This window comes from Oxyura jamaicensis, chromosome 4, assembly GCF_011077185.1.
Source record: "Oxyura jamaicensis isolate SHBP4307 breed ruddy duck chromosome 4, BPBGC_Ojam_1.0, whole genome shotgun sequence".
Taxonomy (NCBI): Eukaryota; Metazoa; Chordata; class Aves; order Anseriformes; family Anatidae; genus Oxyura; species Oxyura jamaicensis.
Genome location: NC_048896.1, coordinates 56698824 through 56723186, shown reverse-complemented (window position 1 = coordinate 56723186; position 24363 = coordinate 56698824). Strand labels below are relative to the sequence as shown.

At 40.2% G+C, this 24363-nt stretch overlaps 1 protein-coding gene across 1 annotated transcript in view; it reads left to right on the top strand.

Moving 5' to 3' along the window:
• The first annotated feature begins 14 nt into the window (after positions 1 to 14).
• The window catches only part of NAA15 (N-alpha-acetyltransferase 15, NatA auxiliary subunit), a 44423-nt gene continuing 20074 nt past the window's right edge, over positions 15 to 24363 (top strand). Inside the window, exons 1-10 of the mRNA XM_035326312.1 lie at positions 15 to 238; positions 14412 to 14496; positions 15354 to 15458; positions 16143 to 16300; positions 18684 to 18818; positions 18980 to 19133; positions 21407 to 21526; positions 22158 to 22253; positions 22387 to 22493; positions 22924 to 22996. Coding sequence (XP_035182203.1) covers positions 185 to 238; positions 14412 to 14496; positions 15354 to 15458; positions 16143 to 16300; positions 18684 to 18818; positions 18980 to 19133; positions 21407 to 21526; positions 22158 to 22253; positions 22387 to 22493; positions 22924 to 22996 — 1087 coding nt within the window. The 5' untranslated portion in view covers positions 15 to 184. The remainder of the gene's footprint in view (positions 239 to 14411; positions 14497 to 15353; positions 15459 to 16142; positions 16301 to 18683; positions 18819 to 18979; positions 19134 to 21406; positions 21527 to 22157; positions 22254 to 22386; positions 22494 to 22923; positions 22997 to 24363) is intronic.

Below are 24363 nucleotides of genomic sequence, written 5' to 3'. Positions count from 1 at the left end.
GGCCCGCGGCACAGCGGGCGGCAGGGGAGGGGGGGCGGCCAGGCTCTGCGGCGGGGAGGCTCCCGGCGGCGGCGGCGACCGATCGGCGGGCACGGGGCGCAGCCCGCGCACCCCTCCCCCCCCTCCCCGGAGCGCCCCCTCGGCGGCGCCGGAGCCAGCGGCGGGAGCGGGAGCGGCGGGGACGATGCCGTCGGTGAGCCTGCCGCCCAAGGAGAACGCGCTCTTCAAGCGCATCCTGGTGAGTGCCGCCGCGGGAGGCCGCGGGGCAGCCGGCGGGGCACGGCTCGGCTCGGCTCGGTACCGCCCGGCCCGGCGGGGAGCGGAGCCCCGGCCCCGCCGCCCCGGTCAGCCCGGGGGGGCTCCGTCCCTGCGGGGTGCCTGCTCCGGCCGGGGGGCTGCCCCGCGAGCGGCCCCGGCGCCTTATCTGCGGCAGGCTTCCTCAGCCGGCGGGGCTTGTGTGGCGTTATTTCTCCTCTCCTAAAGGCAGGTTTGTGCCGTGGTAATCAGATTTGCCCATCCGGGGGAAAGATGGCTTTCAGAGGAGGACGTGAGGGGCAGTGAAGGCTTCGGCGGCCGTCCGAAGTTCGGCTCAAAGGCTGGCTCTGCCTCAGGGTTTGACAGTGGCTTTTTCTGGGTGCCTATTGGCATGTGCATGGACGAAGGTGCAGTAGGAGTTAGTCAATGAACACGGCTTTTAGGGTGAGATTAAGGCAGCACACGGTCCAGCTACCATGAAATAAGTTTTTCAGTTTGCATCTTCAGAAACTTGTTTGAGCTTTGGTGCCCTGCTGGGGAACCTCGTGTTGCTACAGACTGCGGGGTGAGTGGGAAACGACAGAGTTATGTTAGCGAGTGGTTTCAGTGCCTTTGTGCAGAAGACTGTGCTACCCGGGTCAAACGCTATGTAGTGTTCTCTCAAAAAAAGTCAATTTTTGTCTAAAAAGCTTACATCTTCCTTCAGCGAGGCTTAGACTGCTTAGTTGGGTCCTTCCAGAGACCAGGAGTGACACCAGTGCTCTAGCCCTTTGAAACAGCAGCTCTGTAAATTTCTGCCATTTAAGCGGTGTGCATGTGTGATCTGTCACTCCGTTCTTCAAAACGTTCTGTTAAAATGAAATGGGTCTGTAGAAATGGAAACCCTTACGGGTACGTACAGACACCTCGCCCGGAGACGTGCCGCTTCCGTTAGGGTTAGAGTACGTACAGCGAGCGGCCGAGTTGGTTTCTACTCGGAAAGGTTCAGCCCTGCGTGGCGGTTGGTTTGGCCTTGTCCTAAGCATGGAGCTTTCTGTACGTTGTGAGCTGGGAGAGTAATCGTCGTCTTGTTACTCCCTCCTTTTCCTTTGCACTGGGGATGACCGGTGTGGTTACAAGCAGACTGAACCAAGGTGCCCATCTGTGTTTCACGCTGTCAGGGCTCGGTACGTGGCCCTCTGAGTATTTGTGCGGAGGGCAGGAACAAGGGAGGAGTACGTTTCTTTTGGAGAAAATGCTGGCTAGGCACATAGGAGATGAGTAAAGCTTCACGTTTTGGTTCAGGTCAGGAGAGACAAAGGTCTGTTCTAGTCCAATCGGATTTCTGTGGATTGAAGCCAGTATAATTTTTGCCTGCTTTTAAACTGAAAAACTTCAATGAAGACAGAGGAATTTCAGGCGCTGGCTAAACTAAAAGTTATTCTGGCCTTTCGTTTTTCTGTATCTTGCAGGAATGAACCTGCGTTAAGGCTGCCCCGTGATTAAGTGCATTTGTGAATAGGAAAGGGTTGAAGTCAGTTTCCATCACACTGAAAATACGGCTAATGAGCTACTTGTCTGCCTCATTATAGATAATGACCCTACTTTGTAAGGTTTTGATTACGTGGTAGACACGAATGTGAGGCGTCTTTCAGGAAGTCCCATTTATCAACGCAAGTCCAAAGGAACACGCCTTATCTGCTCCTGTACCACCACTCCATCTCGCTCTTCCCTTCCTCAGCCGAGCCCTTCTCAGGAGGCTGTAATCTCCACGATGCCGTGTCCTCAGCCGCCTCCTCGGGGGCCCACGGGTGGCTGAGCAGCAGGACAGGGAGCCAGAGCCCGCCTGGGCAGCTGGCTCACCCGTGGGACTCGGGCCGCCTAATGAGGTGGCCTGATTAGCTGCCCCTGGGTCAGCGCCTGCTGTCTGCTGGCCCGGGCAGGCCCCCGGAGTTGTCCTGTTGGGCGAGCCTGGGATTTATTTATTTTTTTTCAGCAGATGCTTTGGGAACCAGCCCAAGTGGTATTGAAAGGATGCATTACCCATCAAGTAGGTAATTACTGACACACAGACTGTTCACAGAAATGTGAAATCATTCATACCCTAATTTTCGTGGAAGTGGTAAACACAGGAGTTAAGTAGCCAAGTGGCTTTATATTCCTGTAAGTGTACCACTAAATCTTTTTTTTTTAAATCTGTGTGTGTTCCTGAGGCCTTATGTTGTTTTTCAGTATGCTTGTGGTACGAAATTTAAATGTTAAGGCTTTGCAAAAACTACCCTCAGCTGCACAGCCTCAATTTACCTTTCCTTAGTGAAAGGCAATAATTATTTCTCAGTTTATTGTTTTGTAGCAAACATTTTGCATGATCAGTAAGTGTCTTTTGCATAAAAATTGGCTTGCAAACCAGCATTTCCACCTAAATGACAAATTCTGAGTTCAGAAAGGTGTGCACTTTGCCTTCGTTTGTTGCGACACGCTGACTAGCCTAACCTCTCCTAGTCACTTTACAGGTATGTGGAGGTTCTGATAGGAAAAAAATCATGTGAATGGCATTTCACAGTTTGGTGTTCCTACAGCGCAGAGAGAAGGGAATCTGCACGATTAATTTAAAAAGCAGTCGCAGGATGATCGATCGCCATTCTGCTTAAACATGGGCTTCCACTAAAGAGAAAGTTTCTAGGTTGTATTGTTCTTATACTTAGTGTCGAGTCAACAGGTCAGAATTCCTGTGCTGCTGCCATTGCTCAGAGGTTCTCCGGAGTTTCGAAGAAGAGAAGTGGATCTGTACATTTTCCCCCTCTTTGTTTTTGATCCATTTGAACATGTTTGAGTCCATGTCATTCTTTTGAACACAGAAAATCTTTGAGCTGCCGACAGATTACTCAAGCAGACTTGAGGCAGAGGTAGAAGAAAGGGTAGAATAGCAAATACAGGAGTTGAAGGAGTAGGCAAGTAGACTTCTAGGTACACAGAATGCTGAATTTACTATGAATTAATGGGAGAAAAAGACAGTTTACTCATTTTTTTCCACCTCTTTCTAGATAAAATAAGAATAGTAATTGTAGGAAATAAGATTGACCGATTTGTATCGAATATAACTGGTGATTCTTACTGGCACTTTGCCAAATTACTCAGCCACTGTTTCTGGTCAGATGCCTTTCATCAAATATGGTCAGATTTATTTTCCAAGTCCCATTAACAATATCCAATTAACTTTTTGTTTGGATGTAGAAGTTGGACATTTTGAAAATGTGCTGGAGAAATATTAAATCCAAAGCTATTTGCTGTGCCAAATACTACGTGGAAGTTGCTCACTTCCTTGAAGCAGCAGAGGATACAATTCTCAGAGTATCGGTGTTCAGACGGAGCAAGAAGGCGCAAATATGTCTCGTCATAGCTGGTAGGCTTGGCGGGAAAAAAACAATTCCTCCATGTTTTAGTAAGTGAAATATTTTATAGCATAAATGATGGATTCAGGTGAGGAGCTAAGGGTGTTCAGGCCTGGTTTAAAAAGATCCAGTGATCCGTAACTCCGGCACGCCTCGTACAAGTCCTGTGCTGAAGCAGCCAGACACCGTGCTGGCCTAGCCTCGTGGATGCTCTGTTGTATGCAGATCAGAGGCTCCCTAGCTCGTCAGGGCTGCTGACTGTATGTGGTCTTGGTGATGTCTGGGGAGGCATACATCTTCCAGCTCAGAGTCAGTTCCCTCGTGCTCGGAGGGTTTGATTTGGTGCTGCCAGAGCACGGGGCATTACAGGGGCTGGGGTGTCTGTTGCAAGAGGAGTTGTGAGTTTCACCTGGAGTTGGTCAATTTTATGGTAACGCTGCTGCTGTGTGTGAGTGTTTGTCTTTGAGCTCTTCTTCCTTTCCATACTGGCTTTGACAAGTGTTCTTCTACAAGCTACAGGAACTTCCTAATGACATAAAAAAGCCTGTTGAACAGCGTCTCTACAGTGGCTCTGCTGTAAATCTGCCAAGTCCCTCCTGCTGGGCCATCTTCCTGTTCCTCCATTCCAGATTCTGCTCCCTGTCCCTCCACTTTCAAACTTGACAGACCTGCGCTTCTCCTTCACTAATACTGTAACCGGCACCAGTCCTTTAAAAGTAATGTTCTGTCTCAGCAGTTCAGGTGCTGACTTTCAGGTTGCTGAGGCAGCAGACTTGGAATAGCCTTTTAAGTGATCTGGATTCAAGATTAAAGACTAATTTCCAAAATTTCACTTTTATCAGTAACCAAATAAATTAGCACAGTTTGTATGCGATCATCGCTGCATTTGCATGACTGTACAGTAATCAAGTGTGTTCCCCTCTGAAGTTTCACCACACATTATCTCATCTGAAACATGGAATTGCTAACAAGGCTTTTCCAATATCATGGCCGCAGAGATGTTGGTCGTTCCTTTTTCCTCTTCCAGAAGGAATACCCCACTTGGCCTTCCCAAAAGTAGGAGGAAAAAAAAAATATTTGTTGGTTGAAACATTGGGATGGAAATAAAGTACAGACCTTCTACTTTAAGTGGAGTTGCTGCGTCGTACCTGTTTTTTTTTTTTTTCCCAGAAATATTTCTCAAGCTTGCTAAAGAAATTAATTACTGTTTGAGACTAGGATAGCATTAAGGAATCACTTGAGCAATACTGCTATGACTAGAGCGTGTTCACCAAATTAGGTCACTTCTGTCATAAAGGCTCTCTGAAACTGTACAAACAGGATTCCCTGCTGTACATTTCTTAGGAACACTGTAATTCTGTTCCTTATCTGTTTCAGTAATGAAAAGGAAAGTTACTGATAAAAACACATTTATCCTAATGTCTTAATGGTTGTAGTATCATAACCAGTCTTAGGTTTTTTATGGCTGTAAGTACTCATGGCCAAAATTCTGGGTTGATAAGAAACATTGTGGCAATGGAATTGATCTGTCTTACACAGTATATCGTGCCAATAGGTATTGTCATCTATTTTGATTAGAATTTAATCAAGTCTTCGAGTCTATTTTTTTCCAATTTTTCAAAGGTTTTTGTAGTGAATTTTTACTGATTACACTTTCTGGGCATCCCAAGTTGAAATCTGTTTTTCACAGCAGCACTGTGGCACTGCAGCACGAGTCATGATAAGGAGTTACATCTTTTCTGATAATACTGGTAAGGACCTTTAGAGAAAATGTTCGGTTATTCATTGCTACCTTTCAAACTGGGGTCAGTGCCATTCGTTACAAGGAACCTGGCTGCTCCCACGATATCACACCATCAAGCTAGCAAACCTTGTAATGCTGAAGAACAACCCACCTTATCTTAATGCCACATTAAATATTTTGCAGTGTCTCAGTGCTACAAGACAACATCTCTTACCTCAGAGCTAAGGGTGAAAAATACTCTGGACATAATGCATAGGTAGGAAATGTCACCGTGTGTCTCCAGCTGTGTCACGAGTTACAGCTGAGTTGAAATGTCTGTGCAAGTCTGTAATGACCTTTTGTGGGGGCTTCTTCATCCTTTTCTGTATCATATTGTAGAATTTCACTTTATTTACTTGACTGTTCCAGAAGATCATGAGAAACCACATACCTGCCATCCATACCAGACCTCTTGTGAGGTACCGTCGGTTCCGTACAGCATTCAGAGATGAAGCCTGAACACAGGGGATCTACAGGAATAGACAGAGCTGATCTGAGCTGGCACGGAGCCACATTCATGATAATTTTTCCCAAGAAGGGAGAGGTTAAAATAAGCAGCCAACAGAACTGATGTTGAATAATTGATTTTTCAGCAAAAGCCTTGCTTCAGTGAGTAAGAATTTCTAGTTTTTCTTCTGGAAGAGATTTAACTACATGTCAGCAGCTCTTGCCAGCAAAATTTTGTCAAATGCAGGAATGTGAGGCCAGTTCAGAAGTACAGACTGTTTTTTTCCTGCCTCAGTATTAAATGGAAAGGTCCGCTTATTTCTTACCTTCTTCCTCACTAATTGCAGTTTGAACCTGTTCTGTTCCTCTGATAAATTCTACCAAGGAGTGTTCGTTATGAACTATCAATCACTCCCAAAAAGCAAGGCAAGTGCTGCAGGAGGAGGGCTTCTTAGTCCCTTCAGTTAGGCTGTTGCTGAAGCTGTTCCTTACGCACAGCAGTTGTGTTCATTAACACCGCACGGCAATGGAAGAAGATGGTAGGTTTCGATCTGCTGGCAAAACAATGATGCTAGTTTGCCTCAGAGTTTTTCAGCATTAAGGTATCTGTTAGGTCTGACGACTTTTTCAGTCCACTGGTTTATACATTTTTCATTTGTCATGAAACTGACTCAGTGTGGTTGAAGCCCTTGCCTAGAGCTGTTGAGCTGTTTGATATGGTTAGTGCTCAAAAGACACCCTAATTCACAGTGAGTGGTTGCTCCTAATGCTTCCAGCTTTCAGAATCTTCTTTACCACATTTAGCTTGAATTAGTGCACCTTAGTGACTTGACCTGATCTCATCTAGCTGCAGAGAATAACTGTGCTGGAAAACAGCCTTGAGCTGCACAGCGCCTGGTCTGGCTAGCCTTTAAGTTGCTGCATCTGAACAGTGCTGGAAGAAACAGATAGCATCCCAGTGGCAGACATGCATGTCATGCATTGTGAGTGCATGCCTCAGCTAACGTTAAGGCCAAGTGTGCCAAGGCATTCTGCTGCAGAAGCTCTCACAGCATGGTAGTTGCCAACGCTGCGATGTGGTGCCACAAACGTGTGTGCACGGCTGCTGCTGGGAAATCCTGCATGGTCCCATGAGGAGTTGATTCCTGGAGCTGAGATCTGTCCGCCTTGCTTCTGCTCAAGACGAACAAACCCTTGGGGAAGAGGTTAGCAGAAAGTGGAATCCCTCAGCTGCTCTGGCAGAGGCAGACCCCTCTCCATTGTTCTTTCTACTGGGGGCTCTCAGATGCAAGTAAAAGACTCACCTGTGCATTTATGTCCATCAATTATATCGGTTCTTGCCAATGGCACTTACAGGCTGTGTGACCGGCTGAGGAAGAGGCGTTGAACACAGTGGGCTAGTGATGCAACGTTAGGGTTGCATCTTCACTGTCTCTTTGGGCTGAATCCAATTTTGGTTCTCATTCAGTGAAGAAAATATTATTTTGGCTAGTCTGTCATAGCCTTGACTAAATTATAATGATAGCTTTGCCGGAGTTACTGTCAGTTATAAATGTTTGGGGGGAGAATTAAGTGGAATTGGTTGAGTTAAGTCTGGATAAAAGTCATCTCTGTGCTCTTGTTGGCAGCCCTTGAAAGTGCATCTAGTTTAGTAGTGTGGCTTCTCAGTTTTCCCTTGTATACAACCTCATGGGTCATCAGGGAAGTTGCTAGTGGAGTCTTTTCACCTTTCTCGATGGCAGCCATCAGGGAAGAAATGCAGAGCATGGTGGGCCAGTGTGTGTGTGAGGCACCTGCTGGCTGAAGACTGCTTCTGCTCAGATCTCTGGATCCAGTTTCTGTGTCTCAAACACTGGAATGCGAGTTCTCCTTCCACCTCAGACCTGGATTTTAGAGAATATGTGCTAGCTCTTTCTTCTAATTTCACTTTCAGTCTTTGCCTAGCAATTGCTATGTGCTCAGGTCTGTTGAATAAATACTTGGGTAGGGAGGGAGAGTTATGAAGGCAAGCTCTGTCTTACCAGCTAGGGTCTTAAGTGATTCTGATACGTTGCCTCATCTTAATTCTTTGTAGAATTACATTAATTGAAGCAGGTGTTACATCCTTACCGTGAATACAGAAAAGTAATCAAATGTTATAAAAAGCACCTTGGTATGTTTGGAGTAGGCTGTCATCCTGGCTGCAGCATGTATGGAAAAGCTTGTTAGATATTTTTAAACACCTGAAAACTTATTAAAGGGAAAGCTCAGAAGGACAGCAGATGTGTAAGAGTGAACCAGTGCTGATAGAGAGTCAAATGGCTTTCTTTTGAAGCAGTCAGCTTAACCTTACTTTTTAGATGTTTAGCTCTCCTGTTTTCTCATTGCAAAGTGTCGCAAGCCTAGCTGGAGCATTTGTCTGTCAGGCATCAAAAGCTGGTTGTGACTGAGGGCTTCGGAAGTGTATATGCGCAGGAGGTATATGTGGAGGAGTTTTGTTTGGAGAAGGCAACTTGGCTCTGTAGAATGCAACCTCTTGCAGAGCAGCTGTCCCCAAGTAAGTGTCCAATGCCAGGGCATAACTACTGTGAGCTTACTCATCTGGGAGGAAAGCAGCTACTCAGATGAAGACTTCCTGCTGTGTTTTTGTCCTGAGAGTGCTTGAGATATCCCTATTCCTACAGCTGTGTCTGTTTTGTTTTTTAACTATTACTGATTCTTTTCTCTCCTCTTACTGAAACTGACTCCCTTGAGTGCTTTCTCTCCCAGGCTATGTATTACCTCACAGTCATCTTTCCTTGTATTATTTTTTTGTTCTTCACTTCCCCTTTCAATACCTACCGTCTCCTTTTTCTTGCAACGTGTTTTTCATGTTTGTGTCTCTGTTCCTTCAAGCCACAGCTTCAGTAAGGTTTGTGTCAATAAGATTTCAGTAAGGTTCAGTAAGTGTGTGCTATGGTGACATGTGCTGCATTCCCTACTTCCTTCTCTCTCATTCACAGCTTGCTAGTCAATAACCTTTTGGAAAGGGAGATAATTATATACATGAATGAATGATAGTGGAATCTGAGTGATGCTGTTGGGCATGCTTGGAGAAAATAATCCTGTCTTCTCTGAAGCAAGATGAAACGTGACCTTGATGTGATTTGTTCCCTTCTTTCCGCTGTTTAAAGTGTAGAATGTGTGTATAACTAGAACAAGGAAACTCTTAAAACTACCTGATTTGAAATGCTTCCACTAACAAAACGAAATAGACTAGTATTAACCTGAAAGGTTGGAGACATTCTTTGTAGCAAATCACTCACACTTTCAGTGATCTAGCAAGGCCTGAAAACAGAAACCATAGGGTACTTCACTGGGGATATGTGCAGCTGTGACTAGTTCTTCATTCTGCGCTTGGGGTGATAGAAGTGCCTGATCGGTTCCTGATAATTGATGGCTTCTGTCCAGTCCTCTCTGCGCTGCTGGGTTCTTTTCCCCAGACTTCAGTGGTTATAAGCCTCTAATTTTTTTCCTCTTTGCAGACTGAAAGGAGAATTTGTTACAATTCTCAGTGAACTTGCTCTGTTATGAAGTACTTTGTATCATACATTTTATATCACCCTGGAAAAAAAAATCTGTGTGCAAATATTTCCTGTTTTTGAGCATATATGCCATCTTGGCTGACTTTCCTTGAACTTCAAGGTGAAAGACCAGTTGTTAGACTACATAAAATGAAACTGCCCAGAGATAAGATTTCATGTTCATAGCCAGCATCTGAACAGCTGTACTTAAAGGCAAATCACACAACCCGGGAGCACCCTTCCTACCCCTCCTGCCTGTGACACTGCCTCACTTACAGCAGGGACACGTTCGTCAGTTCCTGTGGCCGCGCTGCTTTTGCGACAGGTTTTGCTGCTTTTACACCCACCTAAGTGGGAACAAATGGCAGTTCTGCTTGCAGGGAGGGTGCCTGGGCGGTAGCTTCTATGACTGATGATTTAAAAAAAAAAAAGTTGATCCTATTGTGTCATAAGTTGGGAGAAATGGTTGATTAAAGTGACTCAGCCAACTTCTTCAAAGCAGGTAACAACTTAAAGGTGTAAATAATAATCAGTCAAGCTTTTTTTTTTTTTCTTAAAAAAAGATGACTGTACAGGTTCCTCTTACCTAACCCTTAATCTTCCTTTGCTAGGTGGTTACCCTACTAACCTTTTTCCTGTCTTTGGAGATAGAGGGAGCCGCCGTTTGTATTTGTTCCTCTCCAAGTCCCTCCTTCTGACCACTGACCTGTCCTTTCCCATGACTTACCACCCTGGGGAGCAAGATCCTTGGCGTGTGATGCTGTTCTGTCCTCAGCCTTGATGTTTCAGTTGTATGGCCCTCAGTGATTAGAAAGTAACGCAAACTCCTTTTGGAGTTTCATCAGTGCTTTGGAAGAGAAGACAGGGCATTAAACAGCACTCTTGAGGATGCCAAAGCAACACAAAGCAGAGAAGTTGAGCTAGATAAGCCATTTTCTTTTTTAAGCATTCCCCTAACATATACAATATGTTCTTATTGATGTGTTTGCATGGTTAGTTTTGAGCAGCGTGAAGAAAGATTGAATCCTTAGCAGGAGTCTCATTAGGAGGACTTGAGAACTGTTGGTTCTTACTTGGTTTTACACTCTTGCCTCCAGAGCTGGTAAACCATGGTGAGATCCTGCTATGAATGGCTTCCCACTAACCCCAGGAGTTGATGCTGTGCTCAAGCGATGCATGTTTCTTTACTCTCATACTCGAGTTGTGGCATTGGTATTACAGTAAAATGAAACCTAAGAAATTCTTAACATTTGCTTAAGTGACTGAAAGTGATTTTATTGGTATTTACAACAGCAGTGCTTCTTCCTTCCTTGGTTTCTGTTTAAAGATTAGCACAGGCAGTGGACTGACAGATGTAAAAGACTAAAACTGGTTTTAAAAGTTCATTCATCCTGTGTGCCACTTTCTGTGTCACTTCCATCTTGCAAATGAAATGACTCCCACACAAGCAAATTGTTTGACTTAATAAAACGGGAGGTGAACATTTATCATTTCAGAATCAGTCCAGTCATTTTTTAAGGAAAACGAGGGTTGAATTTTAAGGCTTATTGTATTACGCTTCAAGTCTTCTAAATTGTGAAGGTAAATGTGTTGGTCCCGTCTCTTTTCTTTTACATGTGTCGTCTTGTCATGTTAAGGTGACAAGCTCTGTAAAATAAAATGGAGAAAATTAGGAGTGTGGCTTGCACTTCAACTTTTAAATTAGGATGCTGGTAAGGAAGGTTGTGATATACAAAATTTCATCTTTGTCTTTGAGCCTTATAGTACAGCAGGAAAACAGAAAGCAATTTGCTTCAGAAAATATTAGCTTTCATTTTTTTTTGTTGTTAATACTTTTTCCAAAGTAATTGCCAATTCTCTTCCTTGCAGGCTAATCCTGTTCCAGTGTACACCTGAGATAGCTGTGCGAGCAGGGTATTCTGAACACACATTCATTACTCTGGGTAGCGTAGCACATTGGATCCTGTGCAGGTGACTGTGATGGTCTTAGCTGCACCCAGTGGTTTGCATTTCTGGAGGGCTCTCACTTCACAGCGTAAAGCTGTCTTGCAAGGTTAACTAGGCTTTTAAAAAGTAGTTTCACTCCCTTTGAAGTATTCCAGTCATGAGGACTTCATGCAGGTAACTAATTTTTGCAGTGTTTGCATCTTTGCTGGAAAACCTCAAAAATGAAATCTCAAGATACAAATGTGGGGTGTCTTGGAACGAAATGTAACATTAATACCTGAAGCTGCAGAAGCATGGATGTGTGTGTTGTGCGCATGAGTATTCCCCGTGGGTTTTGTACTTGGTGATGGTGTCCTAAGTCTGGAGGGCGTTCCCTCTACTCTCTTGGCAATACTCCTCAGCAGGAAATTGTCTGTGGTTTGCTTATGCCTTCCTGGATATTGATACGTATCTAAGGGTTGGTGTGGATGTATTCTAATGTGTCCAAATTTTGAAAGATGGAAGAATTTGTAATGATAGTAGTAATGTCATCTTCTGGGGAGGAGCTTTAGTTGGTGTGATAATGAGCGTCTTTGTAAAATAGTTGCAGAAGTTTCATGTTACACAACAAGCACTTTTATAAGTATATTCAAAGGTGTCTAACTGGAAAAATGAAAACTGGCAAAGAATATATGGGATTAGCAGAAAGGATACAGGAAATGGTTTTAACATACTGAGTCTGTGACCTCTGGAAGCCTGTTCTGATGTGTGAAAATAGTAATGTATATTTAAATGGTACTTCTTTCAGTATTTTCTGTAGGTAAAATAACTGTTAACACCTCCTATATGTGAACGTCTATGAGCTTTTGGGAAGGGAAGAAGTTGTAACGTATTCTAGGTTGACTTTAAATCAAAAAACGCTTCCAATAACTAAAATAATGTATCTTTAAGAACTGGAAAAACTCCTAATGAATGGACCTCTGTAGATAGGGGTCTTCCATTCTTTTCATGTTTTGAGTCGCTGTTTGGAAGGATGGAGGCTCTAAACTGGTGATGCCAAAGGTTGGTCATACCAGTTTTGACTCCTGAGCAGTTCAGAAACTGTTTGGCAAGGGAACGTACCTGCCATGTAGAATTCCTTGATTTTTTTTTCTCAGGTCAGAGCTGTCTTCCACTTGGTGTGAGGTATCCCATAACTGTACAATGGGATGTTGGAACTGTTGGAAGGGACCCACAGTGATCGTTGAGTACAATTGCTGGCTTCACGTGGGACCACCCAAAAATCAGCCCCTATGTTGCATATAACCCTTGTTGTGTGGAGTTGTGCTGGAGAACTGCTGTGTCCAGGCAGAGCTCAGATCGCTTAACAATCTACATAGTGCCAAGACCCATTCATTAATGTTGGGGTTAACTCAGCTTCACTGTGGACAACTATCTGCGGCAATAAAAACCACTAAGAATTAGTAATAATTCCATTCTTGGCAACCAAAGGCAATAATAAAAAACTGCTGTGAAGCATGCTATTAAATGTATGCTGACATTGTATTACTTGCTCCCTAATTACTGTGAAATATTTTTCAGGTTAGAAGTGAAATATAATTCTGGATGGGAATAATGAAATACAGTGGTGCAATTCTGGAGCGAAATACAGACTGAACAGTAGCAGTTCTGGCTCCAGCAGGTTTTTCAGCAGGTTGTTCAGTTTGGCAGGCCTGGGTGCCTTCGTTCAGGAGGTACTGCCAGAGTGATTGTCACAAAATCAGCGCGCATGCTTCTCACTCGCTCACCATTCCTTCACTCTTAAGAAATTTAAACAGCATGAGGTAGGAGTTACCAAATCAGTTCCAGAATGGCAGCAAGTGTAATGAAATGTTGTGGAATATCTAGTGGAAAACATCAAAACAGTTCTTGGTCTGAACAAAATTCTGTTTCAGAAATTCTTCAGATGCTATTTTTTGTTCAGAAGGTGGTGGAATAACTGTAAAGCTTGCTGACCCTGAACTTCTAATTATAGCTCTCACATAGGGATTCCTTTTGTCTTGAAAACTTACAGCAAAAGTGATTAATTACAAGTTTTATAGACCTGTTATATGCATATTCACTTTGGCTTGTGTGGTAAGTCCAAGCACTGGCACTGCAAGACTTGTGTACTACCATGCAGAGAATTGTTTCTGCACTGGTAACTGCATGCTAACTCTTCTGATTATTGACAGATTCTTGCTTGTTCTAAGCGCTTCCCCTGTAAATGGGAGTGTAACTAAATACTGTTCTGTGCTGCTTTAGTATACACACCCTGATTGTGAGGCACCATCTCTAACCCGGGCTTAGTTCACGTGATTCAAGTGCTTGAGTTACTGCTCCTTGTCAGCAGGTGTTCTGTGATGAGCACTTGCAGACTTGTAAAAGAATGGGTGACTGGCACTTGGGGTCTTCTAAACACACGACCACATTCAAGGTCTGAGATGCCAAAGCATATACCATAGTCATGCGTCATCTCTGGGGCTTGCATAATAGATTTATCACTTGAATTTCCGTTTTCTATGTTACAGTTTCCAGTACAGCAGGATAATGTTAGTGTATACCAATTTTGAAAGTTTGGATGTATATGGGATCTGTGTGGTGTTCAAACTGATATGAGAGGTTGCTTTCAGAAATGGTTTAAGCCAAGATCCAATGACTTTTTTTTTTTCTCCATCCTGTATGGTTATAGGAGATGCCTGTTGTCTTTCTGTGAAAGATGGTTGAGCTACAGTGAGATGAATGCTTACCAAGATAGATTATTTAATAAGGATTGCTCATATGTTAAAGGAAAGCTGAATCCCTCTAGGCACTTAACATTTCCTGTGATATCAGATAAATTGCTATATTAAAATATAAATAAAATAAATAGATATCCATTTAAATGTGTGTTCTCATGGACGCACTTTCTCTGGTGATCAAAAGTTTTTAATTACAAGAAGGTAAATGGGGCTTATTAAAATATTAGTACCTTTTCTGATTAATACATTTTCACTGATGCTTAATTTCAGGAGGAAATACTTTCACTCTGAGTATTTTGAATAACCATACTCTGTTCTTCTTCAACAGCGGTGTTACGAACATAAGCAGTATAGAAATGGGTTGAAGTTTTGTAAACAGATCCTTTCTAACCCGAAGTTTGCAGAACATGGAGGTAAGTTTTCAACTGGTATGTCCTCACTTCCCTCCCGCACATACTTTAAGATATAGTAATAATTTATAAGCTTTGTAAATATATCTACCATTTTATAGCTAACCATTTGCCCTTAAAACAGGTTTTCTTACAGGAGTAAGAGCGTCCAAAAACCTGCACCATGACAAAAGCAGTCTTTCTGTTAAGATTTGTAGTTTAAAGATTGATCGTACCAGTAGTCATAGCCTGCCGTTCTTTATGCTGGCAGTCATTATAACATGGTGCAAGTTTCTGAAATATATATTGTTTAAATCACTTTTTCGGGGGAAATTATTATTCATGATCAGGAAGAAGTGCAAGACAAAAGGCAGAGGTAGATATATATTGTTCAGTCAGCTTTGTGGTCTTGTTAGTTTTTCTGAAGGAATAGTCTTTTTGGAAGAGAAGGAGAACAATGTTTGCCCCTTACTGTATTTTCAGTCTGTTTTTCCTACCTGAGTTGAACTTTCTTTCCATTATCCAAAAACTTTCTTTGTGAACTAGGTTGGCCCAGATGGATGTGTAGAAGTCTCAAAGTGTTGTGAATAGATGCTTGAGTGGTCACATTAAAAGATTCCCTTCTCAAAATATTTGTAGAGCAAAAAGTTTTTAATGCCTTCACTTTTGGTAGAAATACTGCAAAAAATTACTGTCATGTATGACATACTTAAGTGAAAATAATCCGTTAGTTTGGTTTTCCACGTGAAAAAAATGTGAAATCTCGATGTTGATAATGGTGTCAAAATTTGAATGTATACTATATTGAAAGTTGATATTTTAAGCTTAAAACTTATAAAAATGAATACCTGATATTTACTTAATCTTTGTGTTTTTTTTAGAAACCTTGGCAATGAAAGGACTAACATTAAACTGTCTAGGGAAGAAAGAGGAAGCATATGAACTGGTGCGTAGAGGCCTAAGGAATGACTTGAAGAGTCATGTATGTATCCTTTTCAAAATAGAGCTTCCACTTACGAGTGGGAAAGAGTTTTTTTTTCCTCTTAACTACTTGATTTATAGAGTAGCAACAAGAGCTGGTATGCTTCAAATTGGAATTTCAGAATTGAAAATTTTGTCTGATATATAACAGCATTTTGTTTAAGCTGTCTAGCGAGCAAATTATTTGCAGATGTCCTTGCAGTCACAGTTAACTCATGTTATTCTAGCTTGCATTGTATATATTTGTTTTTATCATTAAGCTGCAACTTTAAACTTGTGGTGGGCCAAATTAGGCTTCTAAGCACATAGTTTGCTCTAAAAGCAGTAGTTGCCATTACATTGATACGTTGTCATATACTTAGAATGTTAGAAATGCAAGCACTACAGTTGTCTAATTTAAGCCCTTATTCAAAAATGTATTTAAGCTTGACAGTCTTTTTCAGAGATCCTACTACAATTTCCTCATCCAGTACATGAAAAGTAGAGTTTACAGCATATCCATGTAACTGGTGAACTGTTTTATATTTTTAGTTTGCAGGCAGTTTCTTCATATAGCTGAGGAAAAAAATGTAATGATTGTGATGACATAAAACAGCTTTAGAACATTTTACCAACTGTTCTGTCACTGCTGTGTTACATATGTTCTCTCCCTGCTCAAGTTCAGTAGAATCCTTAACAGAGTTTTCCAGGTTGGCATGTCTATGGCCTTCTTCAGAGGTCAGACAAGAAGTATGATGAAGCTATCAAATGCTATAGAAATGCACTGAAATGGGACAAAGACAATCTTCAAATCTTGAGAGATCTTTCTCTGCTACAAATTCAAATGAGGGATCTTGAAGGTTACAGGGTAAGCATACATAGTACATACATTATCAACTTCTACGGAATTATGGCAAAGTCTGCGAATTGTTTCACGGCGCTTTTAAGAAGTATACAGAGTTAGACTGTGTAATCCCCCATTAAAACTGTGTGCTCGATACTTCATGAAAGTAAAAGCAGACATACTACTGAGCAATTTCTGTGATATATGCGGAAAAAGTCAGATATTATACTATTCTTTTATCTCACCGTGGAATTGTTTGCTAGACTTTTTCTAATGCTGCATAATCCAGCTGTAGACAATCCACGATCTTTTTGTTATTTACTTTGAGGGATTCCTGCATGTCCTGAAGAATAGTGTTTTTCAGGCAAAGGAGTTTCAATTTTTTCATCACTTTTTAGCATATCACTTTAGTGGCCTCTTCTTCTAGATCAGTGGCCACTAGTTTTCTCTCAGTAGTGGTTGACAATACTAAGCAAGAAGTATGAAACGCTGTATTTTGCTTCCTATCTAACCTGGGCATTAGTACGCAGCTTCCTCAGGGGCCATGCATTTCCTTACACTTCCTGTCAGCTATAAGATTCTTTATTGAAACTCTTGAATATTCCTCTTCTGTATAGATTTAGTACTCAATGTTTACATTAGTACCTTGTTTTTTCCTATCTATTTTGGATTAATTCTGAACACAGCTTGGTAACTTAGAAAGCCTCTCTTTTTCTGCTGGCTACTGCAGTGCCCAGTTATTGGCTGCCTTGCATCAGTTGTCTGTATTTGCCAAGTGAGATGTTCAATGCTAAGCAACTACTATGAAGTGGTGGTGTCATGTCTGTGGTGCTTCTGTGAAGAACACACTTTCTATCCTCTTCTCTACAAATGCTACTCCTAATGTAGTTAGCTTTTTTGATGCCTTGAATTGCAAGCAGATGTCTAGCTTGCCAGTAGCTTTGTTTTTTGAGGAGTAACCGCTTCTGTTCAGTATGCATATTGTGGAGTTGTTTCAGTGTGGTTCAGGCTAAGTAATAGTTGCTGACCATGTGTCTATCTTATATTCCTTTATTTCATAAGTCTTGATTGATTCTCAAGACTTCTCCTCTTACATTTGTGATAACCACTGTGTTGCTCACCTAAGATTAGTCTGAACAATTAGAGGAGATTTTTTTTTTCTTTCTTACTGTGCCATGCAGGGACATATGACATCCTAAGTATTTAGAATTCAAACAGTGAGTTGAAAAAAGCTTTAAGGCTTTGTGTCTGGAAGCTTGTCAACATAAGCTTAAAAGCATACAAGTGTAATAAGGTATCCCTTTTCTCTGCAATAATCTGTTAAACTTCAGACGTTTACCCAAGAGACTTAGGATAATATTTTATATCAGGTTTCAATCTTTTCAGTAATTTAGAAATTTGACTTCTCTCTCACTGAGACAAGGCAGCCAAAACTTAGCATAGGTGCCAAAAATTCATTTGTAAATATATTTTATCTTTGAAAAGGCATCTGGATAAATGTAATGACAAATACATAATTATTAAGCATGCAAGTAACATGTTTATGGAATGCATTAAGGATTAAATGTTAACATGTTTATAAGCCAGTGATCTATGAATGGTCATGTACAAGTTTATAAAGAGCATGAAGAACTGGAATACAGTTGGGGGAGGGGGTATTTTTGTTGTTTAAAGGTTGTTTTCTTTTTGCTGTTTGTTCTTATTTTAGTTTCTACCCTCTCTGATTTTAAAATATTTTAAAGGATCTTCCTGCAGTCTAATGAAACTGCTGTGTGTTACTATTTTTAGTTCTGTTTTGATCCGTGCTTTTGACTGTTTATTCTGTTTAGTAAGTAGTAACCTTTTCTCTTAATTTTAAAGTACTTAAAGGTATCTTCCAAAAGTCTGTAACAAAACAAGTCCTGGCTTTTCTCTCAAAATAATTCCAAGCAAATCTGTTGCACCTTCCAGCTGTAATTATTTTCTGGCCAAAGAATAGGGATGTGCTTGCATGACCTATTTTGCATAACGACATTTCTAATGATTTAATATATATATATATATATATACTTCCAAGGTGAATTGGAAACATCAGTATATAATAAATATTCCTGCAGCTCAAACAAAAGCATATTTAATTCTGTTCATAAGCAGTAAGACAGGAAAAGTGTGTATGTAATACCTTAGCAAAGTTAGTCTGACTCTTGAGTCTTTCCAATTAGAAATGATGTAAAAATACAGATTTTAAATTTGTCATTGTAGTGTTTCAAAGTTTGTTTATTTTGGTTCAAAAATAATCTTTACATATAGAAAAATATTTTTTAATGACATTCCTTAAATATCAGAACACTGAAGACAGAGTATTGCGTAATGAATTCTGTAGAGCATCAGAATAACGTCAGAAAAAATAATAGCTATTTTTTTGCAGGAAACAAGATACCAGTTGCTTCAGCTCCGACCTGCACAGCGAGCATCGTGGATTGGCTATGCTATTGCTTACCATCTGTTGGAAGACTATGAAATGGCAGCAAAAATTTTAGAGGAATTTAGGAAGACGCAGCAGGTAAGTGGAGAACGTGGAATTCTTGTGTGGATTGCTTCCTAAGATAAAAATGCAACATTTCCTGTCATAATATGCAAACTTTATGCAGTGTTAGTCAAATAAATTAAATCCCAAATGCATTCTAGAAGCCTGAGCTTTCTAATGTCTCTTGTCCTGTGTAGACATCACCTGATAAAGTGGACTATGAGTACAGTGAACTGCTGCTGTATCAAAATCAAGTCCTCCGTGAGGCAGGACTAAACAAAGAAGCTCTGGAGCATCTTTGTACCTATGAAAAGCAGATCTGTGATAAACTGGCTGTTGAAGAAACTAAAGGTAATTACTTTTCAAAGATACACCTAAATGCATGGTTATAAAATGGAGTGCTTATGCTGTCAGCTTTTTCCATCTTTTGCAACTTTAATTTAAAAACAAATTAAAGAACTGTTTAAATTCAGTGCTGTGCCTATCATATGCCTCTCCCAGGTAGGTAAGTCATCAGCAGAGTACAGACGTGCTGTTCTGAAACTTCTGAGCTGATGAGTGTTTTCTGACAGGTGATTCTGAATTGTTCTGAAATTCTCTTTGGCTAGTGTAGCCAGGCCTGTGCCATCCTAGGATTTGATACCGGTCCTGACAGAGACCACTTGCTGTAAGGGCAGAATAATCTTTGGCAAAGTAGAAGGCTTTTAATTATACTCGGTCACTCTTAAAGCATATGGAAATAGACCCTTTGGGTGGGCAACCCAATATAATATTCTGCTATTGCATTACAATAATGCTAGCATGTAACAACAGAACAATATAATACTCTGTATTACATTCCATTGCTGAAATTGCAGTATGATAGAAGTTTGTTCTTACAGCTCTGTTAACAGGTACACTTACTTAAAGTATGCCTTGTTCCTCTTCTGCGTGATGCTGCACAGTACTCCTCTCACTGCTTATGTAAAACTGCCAGCTTATCAAAGCTGCTGTCTGTTCATAGCCCACACTGGAATTTATTTGGGTGATTGCTTGAAGCAAGAGATTTTTACTCTAATATTCATGTAGATATAGTAGCCCGCTCCCTGTTCCTGCTGGACAATCTCACTGTTGTGCAAACAAACTAGGAATGGACTAGTGACACTATTATAGAAATTGTGTGGTATTTCCTCAAAGAAAGTGACTGCAGGCAGCTCTCTGCTGAATGGGTTACTTGGTTTGTATGTGATTGTAAACAGGTGTTGGGATTACTCTACTGCAAACTATTTTACAGACATAGCATGGGCTTTTGGATTGGGGGGATGGGAGTTGCTTTCACAAATTATTTGAAAGACCTTTGGCACATGGTGTTCTCAAGTTTTTGCTGAAGGTCTGAAATGTGATTTTCAAATAGCCCCACCCCCCAAATATATATATATATATATATATATATATATATAAATTTCTAGTGAACTACTGGGGAAAAAAAAAGAATGGAAATGCTCTTTGCAGTCTGTGAATTTCAGTAGGGTACTACTGTTGTGTTGCTGGTTTTAACTTAGCTGCAGTCACATACCACAGAAAACAAACAAATGAGTGCTGTCTGTAAATTTCAAGTGTATGTGCAAAAGCCATTGTGAATGGAATACAGCTGAGAAACCCTGAAAATAGTAATGGTGCTTGCCAGCATGGTGAAAAATGGTAACTTCCACCAAAGAGGAATAATTTAAGTTTATTTTCCAGATTCTGTCATTCTTGGTGAGTGAACTATTGATGTTTTCCTTGTGCTTAGATACTGCAGGTAGTCCCCCAGCCCTATCTGTGGGAAGAGGCATCTTTTGATAAAATTACATGTTGGTTGTATGGCATAGAGAAGAGTTAACGCTGACTTTTGCATTTTGCTCTTGAAACAGGTTAAGAAAATCTTAACCTTAATCTGGAATGACACTGTTTCACCTCTTGTGTATAATCTTGTAGTGCGTCACATTTACAAATATCAAAACATTGTAAAATATAATTTTCTCCTGTGAGATAGGAAACTGGAATTTTGTTCCAACTCCAGCATCAGCAAAGATGCTTCGTACAGTTAGATCTAAACTTTAGTTTTAGCCATTGTATCTTTTAATGAGTTATCATTAGAAGGAAACTTGCTTGTAGAATCTTGAGAATTCATTAATCAGATCAATGTCTTGATTTTAAAACGCTGAAGTTAGTTTTATGAAATATCAGACTGAAGAACCATTCTTTTATTTGCAGCTCTGCAATTATAGTTTGGTTTTCAAGACGCTATACACATGAAATACTGTGTACTGCTTTTAATTGCCTTCTGTAGTTAAAAACTGCGCTTAAAGTAACCAGTCACTTCTGTGAGTGAGAAAAAACACATGCATCTTGCTTTTAACATTAATTTTTCAAGTAAGTTTCAAGAGTTATTAGCTGAGTTGTGGGATCTTACTTTAACTGCACCTGTTGTCAAAGTAAAAGTATCTGTCAGCTAGTTCGTGGTGCCACTTTGATCATTTTTTCCTAAGAAGTTAGAATCTACATGGAGTCAAGGATTATCTAATCTTTTACTATAGAGTAATTAATACTATACTGCTTCATTCTCCTGTTACCTTAATTAAAATTTCTTAAATTTCACACAGGAGAACTCCTGCTTCAACTTGGCAGACTTGAAGAAGCAGTTGATGTCTACAAAGGACTGCAAGAAAGAAATCCTGAAAACTGGGCCTACTACAAAGGCCTAGAAAAGGCACTTAAACCAGGTAATGATTTTATATATTGTAGTAAGCAAGCTGTTTCTGCACATTTGGCACTTACTCATATATGTGTTGAAGATTGGTATTGCATTATTTAAAGACATGTTCAATTAAATTTTGCGTTTTTGTCAGGGTGTATATATTGTTGTAATTTTAAGGAAAGCTGTAAGTATTCTTGTGTTATTGTTACCTTATATTTAAAACTGAAACAAAACAAAATCAGTCATCTCAGTGTGCATTATTGAAAGATGAAAATGATTTCTTATAGAATAGTCCTAATTCAGACTTTTTCTTCTACTCTATCTTAATATTATGTTACAGGTAATACAGGTTTTGGAAAAACAGACTTGATTCTTCTGAAGGGTTTTCTTTGTTCACTATTTTAGCACAGTGTTAAGACAAGAATTATTTTTAAGATGAGATGGATGCAATTATAATCACTGTTGGAAGACGAATTTAGGGATACTGAACATCTGAAATCATTTCCACTGCAAGTGGAAATTAATGTTCTCTAGGAAGTATATGCTCATTAGTACTTATATTTTGATGCTTCTTAACCAGGTATAGTTATTTCCCTCATCTCTTTTCCCTGCTTTCCCATCGTGACAAAAAAGTAAACTGTAAAATTTTGTTCCAGCAAATATGATGGAGAGGCTAAAGATTTATGAAGAGGCATGGACGAAATACCCAAGAGGACTAGTTCCAAGAAGATTACCGTTAAACTTCTTGTCAGGTAAGTGCGTCTTTGAGCAGGTAATGATCAGCAATTGTGTTTCTTAGATGCTAGTGTTTTATCAGCAAAAACAGCCTACAATTAGTAAGTAATGTGTGGTAAAACAAAATCAACAGGTCTTTTTCCTCTCAAGGTGAAAAGTTTAAGGAATGTCTGGACAAGTTTCTAAGGATGAATTTCAGCAAAGGTTGCCCACCGGTCTTCAATACTTTGAGGTCATTATATAAAGACAAGGAGAAGGTAGGATTCTTTTATACAACTTTTTACATTATCATTTTGATCTATTACAGCATGATAGTATTTGTTATACACTAAAGAGATAAGCTTTTTTTCTTTAGTGCTCACTATGTCTGCACTGTTGATTCAGTTCTAATATTTCTAGAAAAATCAAGCAGAAGCATATATAGCCTTGTGCCTAGTTTGCAAATGTAGAAAACTAAGATTTACTAATTAAAAGCTGCACTGAAAAAAAACATACCCCTAAGATTTACTAATTAAAAGTGGGGGAGAGGGGGGAGAGAGACTGAATACATTCCCATATGTGTTGCAATTTAGGTTATTGCAAAATTTTCTTACCAAGAATAACTAGTCTGGGGAACACAAAGTAGCTCAAACTGAGATGAAATAACATCTTGCTTACAGTTTTTTTTGTCTTGTCTTGCATTTGTAGGTGGCAATCATAGAAGAGCTTGTGGTAGGTTACGAAACCTCCCTAAGAAGCTGCAGGTTATTTAACCCAAATGGTGAGTGCTAAACTGTCTTACTTCATGGAAGTGGTGCCTGCTATAAGCACTGTAGGACCATTCAAAGGCAGGGAGTCAGCGGAGGGTGACAAAATTGGAATCATGTTTTTATTCCTGTTCCCAAAACAGAACCAAACTACAGCCATCTTTAGAAGGGATTTCAGCTGTTAAATTTTAAGTCTGTACACATGTATCCATTTATCATGTCTTCCAGTTTTGAGTTCAGGTGTTTTATTTTCAAGGCTTGAGTTGATCAGTGTACAGGAAATAGACATTTGAAAGCTATGTTGTAATGTTTAGTAGCATTGTTAAAAATGAGTTGATATTTATTTGATGTTTTATACTGATTTAGTAGGACAATCTACAGTTTTTTTGTTTATTTGTTTGGAGCTTGTGGTGAGGTGTTTTGTCTGCCTTGTGTGGTTTTCTTGTTCGTTTCCTTGGTCTTTGAGAGTTTAAAAAACCAAACACTACCTTGTCCACATTAGAGCTGACTACTGTTTATGTTGTGAGCTAAGGTTCTACATGTATTGAATCCAACATTCACGGTTTCTTTTGTAGCAGTTTTATGATGTTTCGTTAGTTATTAGCTTAATCACATTGTAATGGAAAGTCTCCAAGAAAAATCTGCATAAAATAACAAAAGATCATTTTGAAGTTTTGGTAGGTGGATTATGATGATGTAATAATTAGGATAGTACAAATAACAACATACATCACAGAATCACAGAATAGTCTAGGTTGGAAGAGACCTCCAAGATCACCGAGTCCAACCTCTGACCTAACACTAACAAGTCCTCCACTAAACCATATCCCTAAGGATATCAAATTATCAAAATATCCCCTCCCACTAAACCATATCCCCATTTAAAATTTCATGGAATAATCGTTATTATTAAAAACTTTTTACTGAAGTTGTAACCGGTTATTTCCCTGCTTTGCAGAAATAATGTGATTCTTCCTTATGAAGTTGCTTGTTAAGTTTTTCTGTTTGAGTAGATAGCTTGCTATAATTTCAATTAAGTATTTGCTTTGATATTAAATTTTGTTCAAATTAACAACATTCTTCTGCCTTAAAATGAACAAATGCATATAATTGCATTTTTAGTTATAAGTAAACTGAAGAACCGGAATCTTCTGGCACAACCGGAACCTCCATGCCCTTCCCCCCACCCTGCAAGGTGCCTTTGCTTCATATTCAAAATTAAGCAGCAAACTTATCTTTAAGGCATCGATAGTACTGTGGGTTTCAAGCTTTCTCTGGCTTTGAAAACTGACTTGTTCATGGCACTGTTTTGTTGGATGCACTTAGATGAATAGTGACAATAAATCTCTCAAAGGTAGAGACAGAAAATCTTTTTAAAGCT